The following is a 16,336-nucleotide window of genomic DNA, read 5'->3' as shown; positions in this document are numbered from 1 at the left end:
TAAAAACATTTCTCTAGGCATTTGTAAGTCTTCCAGTGTGATTGTCAACTTTTGGCAGCAGATACCAAGGGCCCACTGTATGCGTGTCCCCCCACATTTGCTGGGGTTAGGGGCACAGGAGTCCCCCAAGAATGTGGAAAAACCACAGATAACAAAAACACTATGTTTTTACCTAAGAGACCACCTCTCTAGGAATATCTAAGTCCTCCGACTCTGTGGTCAACATCTGCCAGACATTGGCCATAGAATTACCCTGGAGGAGCTATAAATGCCTAGTGGACTGTTCTCTCTACTGACCTCTAGGTCCTTCAGTGTCACTTTTGGTTAACGTTGACTGTACAGTTGCGCTGGAGGACCTAGATATTCCTAGAGAGAACATAGTAATAAAATCAGTGCATAATCAAAGCTGTAAAAGTCAAAGCCGCAAATGTGGAGGTATGAGTGTATATATTTGAGGTTCCACCCCCCATTTTGGCGGGGGTCCTGTGCCCCTAACTCCAGTGAATGTGGAGGAGCCACCGTACACTCATCCCTCCGCATCTGCAGCTTTGACTTTTGCAGATTTGATTATTGACAGATTGTATTAATCTGTTCTGTCTGGGAATACCTAGGTCCTCCAGCGCAACTCTATGGTCAACTTTAACCAAAAGTCCCACTGAAGGACCTGGAGATTCTTAGAGAGAATAGTCCACTAGGCCTTTGTAACTCCCCCAGCGCAATTCTATGGTCCATGTCTGTTGGATGTTGACCACAGAGTTGCACTGGAGGACCTAGGGGAGACTCCTAGAGAGGTTTCCTCTCACGAAAGAAACATAGTGTTTTTGTTATTTGGGATTTTCCCACATTCATGGGGGTCCTGTGCCACTTTAACTGCCCTGGCTCAGTGCTAGGGAATCCTGGGAATTTTAATTTATTGTGGCACAAATCCAGAGCTCTCTTAGAGAGAGGAGGCTAAATGTCTTTCAAAAGTCCAGTTCCCAGGATACCCGAGCGTTGAGCCAGGGCAGTTTAGATTGTCTCAAACTGGATTATTTCTGCAGTGTGTTTTGGACCATAAGTTTGTTCTGTGCCTTCTTATTTCCCATTTAGGGGGTTTTCTTGTCAAGATTTGTTCAGAGTTTGCCAGTGTGACCCAACTTACGGTGGCCCTAAGGCAAACCTATTATCATCATTATTTTCTTATAGCCCGCCTTTCTCCCAATATAGGGACTCATGGCGGCTTGCCATTGCCATCCTCTTGAGGCCGAGAGAGCGTGACTCCCCAAGGACATCCAATGGGCTGCCATGTCCGAACCTCTGGTCCAAAACACACGGCAGACATGATCCAGTTTGAGACCGCTTTAACTGCCTGGACTCAGTGCTAGGGGATTCTGGGAACTGTAGTTTTGCGAGACATTTACCCTCTGTCAGAGAGATCTCTGGTGCCACAGGAAACTACAACTCCCAGAATTCCCTGACGCTGAGCCAGGGCAGTTAAAGCCGCCTCAAACTGGATTATTTTTTCTGCAGTGTGTGTGTTTTTAGGCCTTTAATCTCCACAGAGTCCTTCTACTACTCCAACGTTCAAACCATGACGTCACAATGGCTATATAAAAACCGCCCACAAAGCCGCCTTCTTCTTCTCCGCGGTTTTTTTTCCTTTTCCTTTTTGTCCCTCCGCGGCCCCCATCCCTTTCCATACTTGAGCATATATATACCGTCATTCCAACATGGCTCGTTTATCGGGGAGCTTGGGAGACGGGATTTAGCGACTCCCCTCTCGCGCGCGCTTGCTCCCATTTTTCTTTCTTTTTTTAAAGGAGCTTATAGCCAATAGGATCGCGGCTGCTTCTCTGAGCGTCCAATAGGAAGAGAGAGGGGAGGAGTTTGGGTTTTAGGCTCGCGCAAGCGTTCCGCCAGGGCCGTAGTGCGCGTGCGGCGTTGGCGTTGTTGCCAGGAGAAGTGGGCGTGGCCGTCTCTGCGCTGAGAGAGAGAGAGAGAGAGAGAGAGGAGGGAAGATGGCGGAGGAGGAGAAGCTCCCCGCGGGCTGGGAAAAGCGCATGAGCCGCAGCTCTGGTACCGCCGCCGCGGAGGGGGAAGCGGGAGGGCTGTGTGGGCGTCCCAGGAGGGTGCCTTGGGAAGGGGAGAGGAGGAGGAGGAGGAGGAGGAGGAAGGGAGCCGCCTTCTCCGAGGCTTTGGGTGGGGTTGAGGGGCTCCTGCCAGGAAGGGAAGGGTCCAAGGGCGGGCCAGTGTCAGGAATGGAGGGGTCTCCCCTGGTCCTTAAGGCAGGCTTGCTTTGCTTTATTTTAATGTAAATGTATAAATATATAAACATAAAGGGAGCAGGAGGAGGAGGAGGAGGAGGAGGAGGGCTGCCTGAAGCTTTGAATAAAGCAATCAAATGTATAAATAAATATATAAATAGTGATAAACATAATATATATTATATGCAATAATATGATAATATAAACTTAAAATATATAATACATATTATATAATAATAATAATGTGATATATATATATAAAACAATATATAAATAATAGAAATATAAAATATATAATACATATTATATATAATATAATAATAATGTGATAATATAATATATATAATAATATATAAATATATAAATAACATAAAAATAAAATATATGATATAAAATAAAATATATAATATATTATATAATAATAATAATAATAATAATATAAAATATATAAACAATCAAATATATAAAATATATTTGGATTGTATATTTTTAAAATTTGGATTGTATATTTTTAATTCTTTCTTGCTGCCCTGATTGCATCCTGCAATTTTTTATTATTATTATTATTATTATTTATGTTTATGTTCATAGTTATTTTATATATATTAGTAAGAAGTTTGGAAACTGAAAACAAGGACACCAGTTTATCATATTTGAGTAGAATAATGTTTTATTTCGCACACAGTTAGGTTCAGTACGTATTTAAACAATTTGAGAAGAGCCGCTGGTATGAAATTTAAATAAAAGGGGAATATATTGATATTGCGCATAAATACTCACCCATTGTAGGGCAAAGTGTTAAAATATGTTATGTTTTATATGTGTATAAATGTAACAATGGCCCTATACAGACAGATGCTTCAGGTCACTTTGGAGGTATGGTGTTTCAATGATGCATGCATCCGAAGAGTCTGGAAGCTGCACCAAAGCTGCACTCCAGTCCTTAGGGCTGGAGCGTGGCTTTGGTGCAGCTTCTGGACTCTTAGGACGCATGCCCCATTGAAACACCATACCTACAAAGTGACTTGAAGCAGCTTTATTTTGGCCTGTCTGTTTCAGGCCCATATCTCATGTGACACTGATTTTGATATTTATAGTAATAAAAATAAATAAATGTATAACTGTGTTTCCTCCTCACAGAGCGACTGCATCCACGTTGCAGAAATTAATCCAGTTTTACACCACCTTAACTGCCCTGGCACAATCCCTGTGGAGTTCTGGGATTGGTAATTTTGTGAGGTGTTTTAGCCTTCTCTATCAGAGAGAGTTCTGGTGCCACAATAAAGTACAACTCCCAAGATTCCCTAGCACCGAGCCAGGGCAGTTAAAGCGGACTCCAAACTGGATTATTTCTGCAGTGTGTTTTGAACTAACTACAGTTCACAGGGTTCCATAGCATGGAGCCACGGCTGTCCAGGCGGTGCCAACACCCGCATCTGCACTGCAGAGATAACCCAGTTTGATGCCGCTTTAACTGCCTCGGTTCCATGCTGTGGGGTTATGGGATTTGTATTTTTGTGAGACATTCAGCCTTCTGAATGGTGCCACTAAAAACCCCAGAATTCCATAGCATTGAGCCATGGCAGTTAATGTGGTTGTGAAACTAGATTATTTCTGCAGTGTGGATGCAGCCTCCTAGTCACTTGGTCTTCTTCCTCCCTGCTTTCATTTATATTTACTTGGATCACTTTATCTCCCCTCCCTCCGTCTCAATTGTGGAGGCCTAGGGCGGGTTTTTTGTCACTGTCCTGTGCCTTCAACTCATTTTTTACTTATGGTGACCTATCATGGGGTTTTCTTGGCAGTTTCCCCCCCCCCCCCCTTCAGATGGGGTTTGCCATTGCCATCCTCTGAGGCTGAGAGAATGTGACTTGCTCATGGTCACCCAGTAGGTTTTTATGCTTGAGCAGAGACTTGAGCCCTGGTTTCCTCATCTTTCTTTATTCTGTCTAAAGCTATCCTTGCTCTTTCTTTGAACACTGTTTTTAAATAATAAAGGCAAACTTATAATTAAGAGTTCTTACCATTTTATTTTCCCCAAATGGCGTGAAGAACTTCACATCACTGGCCCATAAGCTCCCCCCCCCCCATATGAACACTTTCCCCCAAAGAAGATTTTTATGTGTTGCTTTTATTAACAGCATTCCAGGCCATGTATTTGCATATGGATTTTAAACTTGCACTTTCCCAAAATCTCTTAAATTTACTTTTCAGTCACACCTTTTGAGGTGAAGGATTTGCCCTAAAATTCATATGTGAGCCCTATTAGGCCATATTACGTTTTCCTTTGTCCAAGGTCTTCTGCATTACAGCTCCACAATCCCTTACCATTCTCCAAACGGACTGTGCCTGATAGGCACTGAAGTCCAACGTTTCTGGAGGCTCAGTTGTACTGATGCGGTGCCTGTTTCACACCAGTTGCATAGATAAGCCAATGAGCTGCATTTCCCCCACAAAGAAATTGATGCTTGATTGCATGCTGTCTCTAAACACTTCTATATGGCTTTTATGACTAATAGCAGCTGATAAATCTCTCATCTGTGAATTAATTCAGTCCTCCTTTAAAGTAAACAGAGGTAGGGACCATCATGTTCTGCTGTGAAAGCAAATTCTGTAAGTCAGAAGTGGGGGACCTGAGACCTGGGACCATATAGAGGTTTCTGGGTTTTTTTCACAGATGACCACGCCTCTTTCCCCATAATGTCATTTGGTGGGTTTTCTCAGTTTTCATGTGCTTCCTCTCATTTTAAATGATTAAAGTGCCATTTATAAGGGAGCCAGCATAGCATAATGGTTTGTGTTTCACTACGACACATAGTGACCTGCATCTCCCATAATCACCGCCACTTGGTATAGACACAATCCCTTACAGTTGACCATGCAGAGTAGGGCTGATTGGACCATAGGCCAAAATATTTGGATGGCCATGGCTTCCACGCCCCTATGTTATTTAATATACACAGTCAGTTTTGCTCTGATCTGTGTAGATTTAACTGAGGGGGGGGGATGGGTGTTGTTGCCATTATGTCCATTATGTTACACCATTAAGCTCATTTGACATGTTCTTGTTTATTCACCAGCATGGATACTTTAGGAAGTCTTCACTCATACTGAGCTCACAGTATCTTAAACAGTATTTATTTATTTGGAGTATTTATACCCCACTCTTCAGCTATAAAGGGTTTAATCAGACATTTCCCTGCCCTCAGGCTTACAATCTAAAAAAACATGACAAAAGGAGAAGGGAATGGTAGTAGGGAAGGGGACTAAGTCCAGCAGTTCTCTCTCTCTTGAGGCCATGAGGATGGCAGATGGACTGGACAGAGGGCCCTTCTTCTTTCTCTGGACTAGGCTTTGTGCAGCTGGGCCTGCCCTTCTCTCCCTCTGAGGCCATGGTGATGGCAGATGGACTGGAGGAAGGGCCCTTCTTTGGGCTATTTTATCTCCATACTTCCCTCTTTCCCTGTTCACCTCAGACTCCAGGCCTTTTGTGTTTATGTAATACTGGTCCAAATACAAACACACAGAGGACTCTGTTGTGTGTATACAGTATATACACTGGTTAGTCTTATCCACTGACTCCTGTTGTTTAACCAATTTGTAATCAATAAAAGACTGTCATTCCATGATTCCTATGTTTTCTCAAGACTCTTTGGAACTCTTATATTGTCAAAAGCTTTTGGAAAGTCCAGCTATTATAATTATCTTCTCTCTCTCTCTCTCTCTCTCTCTCTCTCTCTCTCTCTCTGTGTGTGTGTGTGTGTGTATATATATATAGAGAGAGATGCACATAATTAGTTTTGAAGATTTTAGAAGGTTGCTGTGGTAGTATTTCCCTTTGTAAAAACCATATTGTATTTAGGCTTCTACTTGTAACTTATTTAAGAACTTGTACTTTACAAGTAGAAGCCTAAATACTTTGAGGGCACCAGATCCTGTATGATCTTGAAAGCAAACCAGGGTCAGCCCTGATTAGTATTTGGATTCAGGTGGAGTATGCAGTCCATTACCTTGTGAGGTAGATTAGCTTTAGAGAGCATGATTTACCCAGTGGACTAAATGAATGAGTAAAGATGTAACTCTGAGCCTCCTCTGTTCGAGTTCAATACAATGTGCTGCTGTAGTACACTATCTGGACATATTAATTGTGAGTTTTTAATTTGCCATTTAAAACTAGAGTGTCATCTCTTGTTACAGCTATTTAACTTTAGAGCTCCTCTCAAGGAAAATCTAACTGTGCAGCATGTTCCAGAATGGAAACAAATGGAAAGAATGAATTCTGCTTTTCTGTAGCCTTCCTGTTTTCCTTTAGCAGTACTTTCACTCTTTGTTATTTAGCTGTTCAGCCATATCCCTGACTGTTGTTTCTAATTTAGGCAATATTATAGTTTGCCCTTATATGATACGGTTGTCATTCTTATCAGTGCTAATCGGTGATGCAGGACAATTGTTACAAAACAAGCCTACACTGATCAGAAAGAAGAGGAAAGTATCAATATTCTCAGGCCATGCAAACCTGTAGGATTGCAGAAGTATAGAAATAATAATCAGAAAATAAAGTGTTAGCTGTGAGAAACCTCCTGAATTAGAAAATGCCAAGACTACACATGTATGTGGTTACATACAGGAAAAGGCAGGGAAGAAAGAACACAGATAAATCGGAACTGTGCGGCCATTTAGTAAAGCTTCCTGTTCAGAGCACTAGCAAGACTCACTCTTCACTGGAACAAAGTTTGTGCTTTCTGATGGAGGAGGAGAAGGAAAAAAAAGGTAGGAAAAGGTGGGAGGAAAGATCCTTGAGAGAAAGAGAGAGAGAGAGGCAGATGAGATAACCTAGGAAGAAAATAGAGGGTTTATAGGGCGTAAAACATCAAAAAGGATAATCCCACCACTGCAGAATCAATTGAAGACTGGGAATGTTAGGTAGCAACGGTCAGTTGGAAAAGAAAAATGGAAAACAGCTGAGGATGAAGTGTATTGTCCCAAAGAACAGCATGGTTGTCTGGCTAGAACTCTGAACAAGGACACTCCATACTTCAACAACTTGTTACTGGTCCTGCATTTAGTAGCCATAGCATATTTCTCTCCCCCCCCCCCCCCCAGTTTCATAATTTCTTATTCTTTTTTTATTTTATTTGCTGCGTCTGTTTTATTATCCTTTGGGCTTGACTTCCACCTTTTAACGGAAACGTGTGCCATTTTTAGTTTCCTTGACAGCTCATTAACTGCTGACATCTTCTCAAATTTGTTAGTAACTTTCTTAATCAGTGTTACACATTTCATTTGCAGTTGTGCTATTATGTTTTAACTCCATGTCGAAGAACAGATTCTGTCCTAAGTCCCTTCAATTTGCTTTTAGCTTATGTCCTTATTTTATAGTGGTTCACTTTTGAGATTTAAATGTAGCCACCTTGGACTTTTCACTTAGTGAATTTTGTAGAGGTGATGGTCATTGTTCACCACCAGTTCCAATCCATTTATGTTCTGCACCATACATAGAGTGTACTTGGATTTGTGTTTAACATTGCCTTCTCTGCAGCTGTTCCTTCGCTAATTTAAAGCCCAGTCTCTTAAAATATCTAGAAATGTTGTGTCTTCGCTGTGCAGACATTCAGAGTATAGTTGAAACTACCTAAGATAATAGCTTTATCTCTTATGCTGCCTGCCTGATTATTTTCCCTCTCAGTATCATTTTCAGTTTTGGCTGGAGTAGTGAGATAGTACAGGGAATATGCTAGTTATGCCTGGTATTTTCACTTCTGTGATTATGTGAAGAAGTTTGCTTTCATGTTTTAGTCCCCCTCCTCCCACAGATACTTCTACCACACACAGTATGGTCTTGCCTGTTTCCATATTACTCCAGATATCTGAGCATAAATATATCCCACGAATTCTCATTGTATCATGAGGTTTCTGATAAGCCATTTTGTCTGCATTCTTTCATAATATCAAGCATGCTGGATCAGGCAGTTTTAGTGAAATATCTGGCCACAAGTTTTCCCCCAAATATGTTACACCCTCTTTCTGTCTGTACCTTCTTACCTATGGCTCCTTAGATACCATATTGTCGACAATTTCTGTGCTATCTCCGATTTGAGTCATAATTTAACTTTTAGTAATCATTGAACATGGGCTTATATTAGACCCAAGGTTTCATGGTTTTTATTATCCTTCCTTCAGAAGTTTGCTTACAAGCTGCTCTGGGATCTTTGTGGTTGCATGAATTAGCAGATTGGTTCCATTCCACTTCAAGGGCTTGGCTAGTTTCAAAATGTTCTTCAGTGCGTTCTTAAAATTATTCCTCGTATCTGCCTTCAGCTTTATATACGTAGTTGGTGGCATTTCTGAAAATAGTACCTTGAAAGTTCAGATTCTTAGGTTTGTGTTTAAAATTTCTTAGTGTTGATTAGCATACTAAGCATTAGCATACTAAGCATTAGCATACTCTGCTGTATTAGCTATTATCCCTCGTAGACACCATGCAACATCCAAAACAGTCGTATTGGTCAGAGAAAGCCATGATCAAGAAATCAATCTCTGAGCCCCTAATTGTTCAGACTCCTGCTTTCAATGCACTCTGTTGTGTTCAGACACTTGTCTTTGGTTCAGGAGTTATAAGTTCTTCAGTCAAGAAATTTGTTCATTCTAATGGACTCTTCCCCCATCTCCACCCCTGTACAATGCCTACCTGCCCTCAAGACACGTCACTTCTTTTCCAACATCCTCAAGATGTTCCTGCTTTTTTTTGGATAGTCAAGAAGTGATCAGCAGCAGAGGTCTATTCTGTCTACCTGTCTTCAAATATCTTGTCTTTGGATTTCACTGCTTATTTCAAGTCATCTACTGGGTAGCAGTAAGCAAAGTTATGACGCTGTAGGGAATGGGGGACCCTGGACAGTCTCCACACCAACACTAGTTTCCTCTTTTCATAACATTTTTGGTTAAGTTATTAAAGCTAAAACATGTGTTGGAAGATTTATTTAAAGCCTACTCTGATGGTTGGCAGAGAGTGGCTTTATTTCCTTGGCTTTTGTGCTCTAGCCAAAATTGTATAATGTTATGCTAATTTATCACTTCACTTCTTTTTCAATATCTTGTCTTTAGCGCTCTGCTGTATTTGCAGGGCTGGATGCTCACATAATATCTACATGCATTTGTTCCAAAATATGATACCCTACTCTTAGTTACTCTAGGTAAAGGAAAAGGGCTGTCTTCAGAAAAGTGGTGTTAGAATGAGGGAAGTTGGAAGATGAGGCATAGAGAGAAGTAATATCATATTGGTGTGACTGGCCATTATAATTAGAAACAAAGAAACAGAAATCTCTATCCTTATATCACAGTAGGTTGCAACATGTTTAAACCTAATTATTCAAAGAAAATGTTTACTTTGCATAGAAGAGTGTTACATTTTTAGAGCTTGTATAACTATAATTAGGGGGATACCTTGTCTAATTGTTCTGTTTTTTTGTACTTAGCCTTTCTGTTTGATTGCTGATTCTTCTGTCTTCTGCTGCCTCTTCCTGCTGTATTTGTGGAATAATCTTTCTGAATGACTGGCTAAAGTCTGAGATGCATAAGAAACTTTGCTTTCAGTACTTAAACATAGGAGTAAACTGTACTCATAATTGAATTCATTTTCTTGTTACCTGAAGGTGATAGCCACAGTAATATTTACAAAACAGCTTACCATTAGGTGCCATTGCCTTGTCTTCAGTGCCTAGATTACTTACTTGGTCTTATTGTGGTTATGTTAAAAAGAAAGTAAATACATTCATGAATTGAACAGGTTTGAGTTGTTAGGGGATATTTCTGGTGTTCTGTCTGTCATTAATTTCTTTACTGCTTTGTGTGGTTAGAATTAATTGTTCTGTACAGTGGTACCCCGGGATACGAATTGACCGCGTTACGAAATTTCCGGGGTACGAAAAAGTTAGATTTAAAAAAACTGTTCCGGGTAACGAAAGATTTTTCGGGTTACGAAATTAATTTCGGCGTGAAATTCAAATCGGAAGCGCGGCTAGCGGCTTTCCAGCGGCTTTTCGGGTTGCGAAATGTATCGGGTTACGAACGGCGCCGCGGAACGAATTAATTTCGTAACCCGAGGTAGCACTGTACTTTAGTGGTGGTGGTTGTAGGAATCAACTCTTGGAAAATTAAGACTAATTCACATGTGGCATAAGTAACAGTACATCTATATCTTCTCTTCTTATAAAGTGGCAATTCATGTTTGCCCACTTTTAAAAAGGAGTCCAGTCTTTCATTGCAAGATGTTATCAAGTGATGGTATGGTTGGCACAGTTTGAGTTGGGTGGCATTCCTAGTGAAGCTCCAGCTGCTTTTCTTTGTCCTGCCATTTTCTATTCCTTCAGTACCTCATGACAGGCCACACAACACAACTATGACCATCATTTTAAACTACCAACAATGATATTCTATCACTCTCAACTGCTTGGGGCATATTTTGGTGATTTTTTCTTTTTTGCTGCTTCTTGGTACCACCTGCCAGCTGCATTTTGAAACAAAAATGTTCACTGAAGAGTTATTTTTCAGCTTAAAAATGGAGGAGAGGGGGCTAAAAAAGAACCATGATGGGTGGGCCCCCCAAAGGTTGCACAGGGTCCTGAAGGGTTGCATGCAACCTGAGTCCCACCTTTGCAGTAGTAGGACTCTACAAGTATGCACAGTTCTCCTCAATCCTGAGTGGGGACCTACAGCCAGTTACTTAAATTCATGATTAGAATGATAATTCAACATGGGTCTGCAACTCAGGGGTGGTAGTTGTAGGAGTAAATCCCTCAAAAGACATCCGTGAATTTCTGTAGCAGATACTAAATGAAATATGCTGTCCTCTGTCTCCTAAAAAGCCTTTTAAAAAGCTAGCAGCTGATATACAGTAGGCTCAAGGCTGAAGTCAAAAAGCCTGTTACATAACTAGGTCCATCCTAACCAGACCCCTTTGTAAGCAGTGGATAAATGGAACCATATGAATTATTCTCTGAAATATTTGAACACATTGGATTGCCAATTAGACTAAAATGCTGAAAACTGGTTAGCCACATTTAACATCTGTGGATACACTAATCCTTTCCCCACCAACTGAGAAGTGACTTCTCATTAGCCTCAAAGAGGCATGCGAAATTTCAGAATGGCCCACCTAACCATACAGCATATTCACACCTAGTCTACCATTTGCCATTTACTGTTTTTTTGCAAGCAAGTGGCACCCAAAGTAGTATCTAGGCATTTAAGAAGAACCTGGTTTTCTAGTATCAGCTAGGATCATGATGGTGGGCTTTTCTCATCATTGCCATCTGGCCACCAAAAACATAAGCTTTCAGGCAGCTTATTAAAAAACAAACACACAGCCCTCCCAAACCTCTTCCAGTGGTGGTAGAATTCAAAGACATAGCCATGGTAGTCTGGAAAATCAATATGCAAAGGGATCTTGTAGCACCTTTGAGACTAACTGAAAGAAAGAAGTTGATGGTATGAGCTTTTGTAGATTTGATGCATCTGAGGAAGCAGGCTCAAGTCTATGAAAACTCATATTACCTACTCCTTGCAGTTTGTCTCCAAAGTGCAACAAGATCTCTGCATACAGATCTCTTCCCGTTTAGAAATGTTTTCTTGCCTGAAGGCCATAAGAACCCATCCAAGTTTCTATTTGCAAGCTTGGTTCAATATAGATAAAAGCCTTATCGAGAAACTAAGAAGGTGCCCAAGGTAGCACTTGAGGCAACATACATTTTAAAGCAGAATATTTCTGTGGTTTCAGGAGCAGAAAGTGGCTAAGTAAGACATGGAAATAGATATTCTAGGAAGGCTGGGGTGGGTTTCAGTGACTGGTAATTTTCCCATCTGAGATGGATTTTAGTGATTGGTAATGATCCTGTCAATAACAAAAGGGGAGCAGGTCTGTTTACTGTACGCCCTGCACTAGGAATTAAGCATAGGTGACTAAGCAGTCTATTGAATTAGATTTCATGGGACCACGAATAGAAGACAGTTAGCAATGTAAGGGGATGCATCTGTGTTAAAGCTTTTCAAAGTGAGGTGGAAGAAGAGATAGACCTAGGAGAATTCAACATGTCTCTTCGAGTTGCCTTGGAGCTTTGAGAAGGAAACCCACAGTCGGCAATAGTAGAGTACTTTGAATTCCTAGGTATTGTGTTGAAAGTTGAAGAGGCTCAGGTGCTTTGGACTTTCCCAATCTCAGTCATGCTGCTCAGCCTTTTTACGTCTAAAATCTCAGATGATGCAATGTGTTTGAAAAGCAGTATCAGTCAGTCCTTGCAATATCCAGGCTTTTCATCTCCTTTCTACAGTATATGGATTTATTTGTGATGAATCTCTTTCAGTAAAGGGAAAAGGAATATTCCTCTGCTCTGGGCCATAAAAACGAACTATCCTTTCTCTCAGTGCCAGCCTAAAATAGTCAGAGTGGTATGTACTGAAAGGCTGCAGTCACATGACTGTCAAACTGCAGATGCACACACTCCTTTTTCAACAACCTTCAGGATTGTCAGTGGGCCTATCTCCTGCTTGATTGTTTACAGATTAATGCTGCTTTGTGCATGAGGAGGACTGCTGATGTCAGTAAAGTGGGCCTAAAACTGCTGTTTTCTTGGCCATCTTTTAATGCTAATATTCCTTCATTAAGGCTCTTGATCACAGCTCCAAAGCAACTCAAAAATCAAATATGGGTAGGCTTGTTTGTAGCAATTTCCAGTAAGTACGGTAGTAATTTGGACAAAATCAGGGATTTTCAGACCTCAAGAGCTATGCTAAAACTGAGTGGGCATTGATTTAGGGCTGTGTGTGCGCGCTTGTGCTCTAGTAACTGGGCAGAGGGAGAAGCTATGTTTGTATAGGGGACTCACAGGCTTTATCATGACTTCTCTGCCTAAAGGAATTGCTTTCAGGTTCTGCAGCACTTTTAGCTTCTGAGCTGATGTTACAGCCTCTTCCACTTGCAGAATCTGGCATCTTGCAGACTTGCTCAGATAAATGAAAGGCCAGAAGGATACCTCCGAGCTTGGTTTGTGATAAGCAGGCCTTGAATAAGATTATAGTCCTGTTTGTAGGACTCTGATTAAACAGACTTCTTGAAAGAGGCAGGCTTGTGTTTCTCTAGTCAAGTGTTTTTTATACTTTGTCTTTAAGGAATCATTTGCATTGGTTTGTCTGCCACAGAATTTCTCTGCATTGCAGAGAATTCTAAGGTAAATTGTGATGTCTTCTGATGTCCTCATTTCACATGGGATATTACTGAGGTTGTTGGTCACAATTGTTGCTCTGGGTGAACTGAGAATGTTCATTTGTATCTGGTTTTCCAAATTGTGATGCATACATGCATGCATACTGGGAGGCAGAAAGTTCAAATTTATAACATAAATTTATAGCACACTAAATATTAATTTAAAATCTAGACTTACAGTTTAATGCAGGGGTAGGCAACCTTTTTGAGCCGGGGGCCGGGTTGCTGTCCCTCAGACAACTGGGGGGCCGAAGCCAAAAAATTTGTCCCCAAACCAGGACAAATATAGGACTTTTTCAAATGTAGGATATATTTTTAAAATGGAGGACAAAAAAGTTGCTGCTTTTTAAATGCATGTTTCTTAGGCATAATCAAAATGGAGGACATTTTGGCATTATTCCTAGACAGATGGTAGAAATGTGGTTCCCTTTCTGGCCAACCCCCCCCCCCCCCCCCCAAATTCCAAAACACACATGACAGCACATTTGAGCATTTCACATGGCTTTATTTACCATGGGTTCTTGCAGATTTCATAGAATCATAAAATCATAGAGTCGGAAGAGACGCAAGGGCCATCCAGTCCAACCCCTTGCCATGCAGGAACTCTCAATCAAAGCATCCCTGGCAGAGAGGCTTATTGCATAACCAAACCCTTTCGGTTTAATACTTAACATGGGGTAACATGGCTATGCATATTGAACATGTCAAGGTGGATTAACAAGAAGAGGATTTGCCCTCGGTTAATAAAAATACAGGAAAGGGAAAATAAATACACACATATAGGGGAAAAATCCACTTAATCAAAATACAGGGGAGGAAAATAAAAGGCACACAGAGAGATGGGGCCAGGAATCCACTTAACAACAACAGTACACAAGGCAGGGAAAATAAAAGGCACACAGGGCCAGGAATCCACTCAACAACAACAACAACAACAGTACACAAGGCAGGGAAAATAAAAGGCACACGGCCAGGAATCCACTCAACAACAACAGCAACAACAGTACACAAGGCAGGGAAAATAAAAGGCACACAGGGCCAGGAATCCACTCAACAACAACAACAGTACACAAGGCAGGGAAAATAAAAGGCACACAGGACCAGGCATCCACTCAACAACAACAACAACAACAACAACACACATGGCAGGGCAAAAACATGTTGGAAATGACTACCTTCCTCCTCCTCCTTTTCCTTTTCATCTTTGGCGCCTAACAGCACCCGGAAATGGCCCTTTTCCCTGCCGCTCGTCCACAAGGAGAGGCTTGAGCTCAGTGCTCCTCCTCCTCCTGGGAAGCCTCACCTTCCCATTGAGGCTCGCCAATGGTCGACTGGGGCTGGAAACAGCCCCGCCCCCGGCCTTTTCCCATTGGCCAGCCAGCCTCAAGGGAAGGAGTTGCTCTTTGTGAGCCCCGTGCGTGTGCACGCACACAAGCTGGCCGCTCACCAGCTGCTTCCGGCCCCAGGCAGGGAACTCCCAGGGCCTGTGCGGCCGCGCTAAAGCGCTGCGCTCAAAGAAGGAGCGCGGAGAGGGGCAGGTGGGTGGATGGATGACTGGCCGGCTGGCCACATCAGCAGCCAAAGGCACCACACTAACAATGCCCGGGGGGCGGGGGCAAATGTTATGGCAACTCTAGCAGCGGCGGCGGCGGCAGGACTGCCCTGGGGCCGGTACAAAGGCCTCGGCGGGCCTGATTAGGCCCGCGGGCCGTAGGTTGCCAACCCATGGTTTAATGGTTTGCATGCTATACCAGATGCCAAATAAGTTGTAAACCTAATGAATTTCTCTGTATCCTTCTTTGTTCATAACCAAACACATTCGGCAACAATACTTACCTTAATAAAACCCAGCAACCCCCAGACCTTTCAAATGTTGGTAACTACTAGCAGAACCATTTCTTTCCATGTCATGTAAGGCAGTTTGATTGGAAAATCCTGAATATTTGAGAACAGAAGATACTATAAAGCTTGGAGACTTAGAGATCATTAGCTAATATATTGTGGGGAGGGAGGGCCTTTTAAAAATAATACAGGTTGAGTCTCTCTTATCTGACACCCCTGGGACCAGAAAGTTTTAGGTTTCAATTTTTATTTTTTTGGATTTTGGAATACCTGTATTTGCATACTTCTACATAATGAGATACCTTGATGATGAGACCTAAATCTAAAGACAAAATTCATTTAGTGTTTCATACGCACTAATACACAAAGCCTGACAGTAATTTTATAAATATTTTAAATAGTTTTGTTCTTGAAACAAAGTTTGTGTATACTGAACCATTAGAAAGCAAAGGTGTCTATCTCAGCCACCCATGAAAAAGGTTTGATTTTTGGAGTATTTTGGATTTTGGAATTCCAGATAAGGAAAACTCAACCTGTATGGGACCTGAAGCTGATAAAAAATATGGCAGCCTAGCTTTAATCAGTGATAGCAGTGTAGAACAGAATACGTCATATTACAAGAGCCTTATTGCATGTCAGTTTGTTTTGAGAAAAACATTATGGTGTTGTATTTTACTTTAAAAGTACCATATATGTAGTGCCCTTTAATGGGCTGTTTAGCCTTGATTTCTGATATTTGAAGGATCCTCTTCTTCCATATTTACTTTTGTTGGTAGCACCTTGCAGAATAAAGGAAGATTTGTCATTGAAATTGATCAGGCTAGTTTATTGTGTCATAAGCATACTCATCTTGCACATGCTGTAACATAACAAGGTAGTTACAATAACACTGTGGCTGTCTTGAGATTCTTTTCATTGGCTTTTTTTTTCAGGGAAGAAGGTTGATAAAAAGAAAACTTCTGAATTGCTTATTAAGGGGGGGATGAGCTAAAAG

General features: G+C 41.4%; 1 protein-coding gene across 1 annotated transcript in view; it reads left to right on the top strand.

The window, feature by feature from the left end:
- Positions 1 to 1,949: 1,949 nt before the first annotated feature.
- PIN1 (peptidylprolyl cis/trans isomerase, NIMA-interacting 1) overlaps positions 1,950 to 16,336 on the top strand; it is a 52,090-nt gene continuing 37,703 nt past the window's right edge. Inside the window, exon 1 of the mRNA XM_089482992.1 lies at positions 1,950 to 2,055. Within this exon, the coding sequence (XP_089339118.1) occupies positions 1,998 to 2,055 (58 nt within the window). The 5' untranslated portion in view covers positions 1,950 to 1,997. The remainder of the gene's footprint in view (positions 2,056 to 16,336) is intronic.

This window comes from Sceloporus occidentalis, unplaced genomic scaffold, assembly GCF_023333645.1.
Source record: "Sceloporus occidentalis isolate IW3139 unplaced genomic scaffold, rSceOcc1.0.p SCAF_1, whole genome shotgun sequence".
Classification (NCBI taxonomy): domain Eukaryota; kingdom Metazoa; phylum Chordata; class Lepidosauria; order Squamata; family Phrynosomatidae; genus Sceloporus; species Sceloporus occidentalis.
Note: the sequence above shows the minus strand (reverse complement) of the source record. Positions and strands in the feature narration are given on the sequence as shown.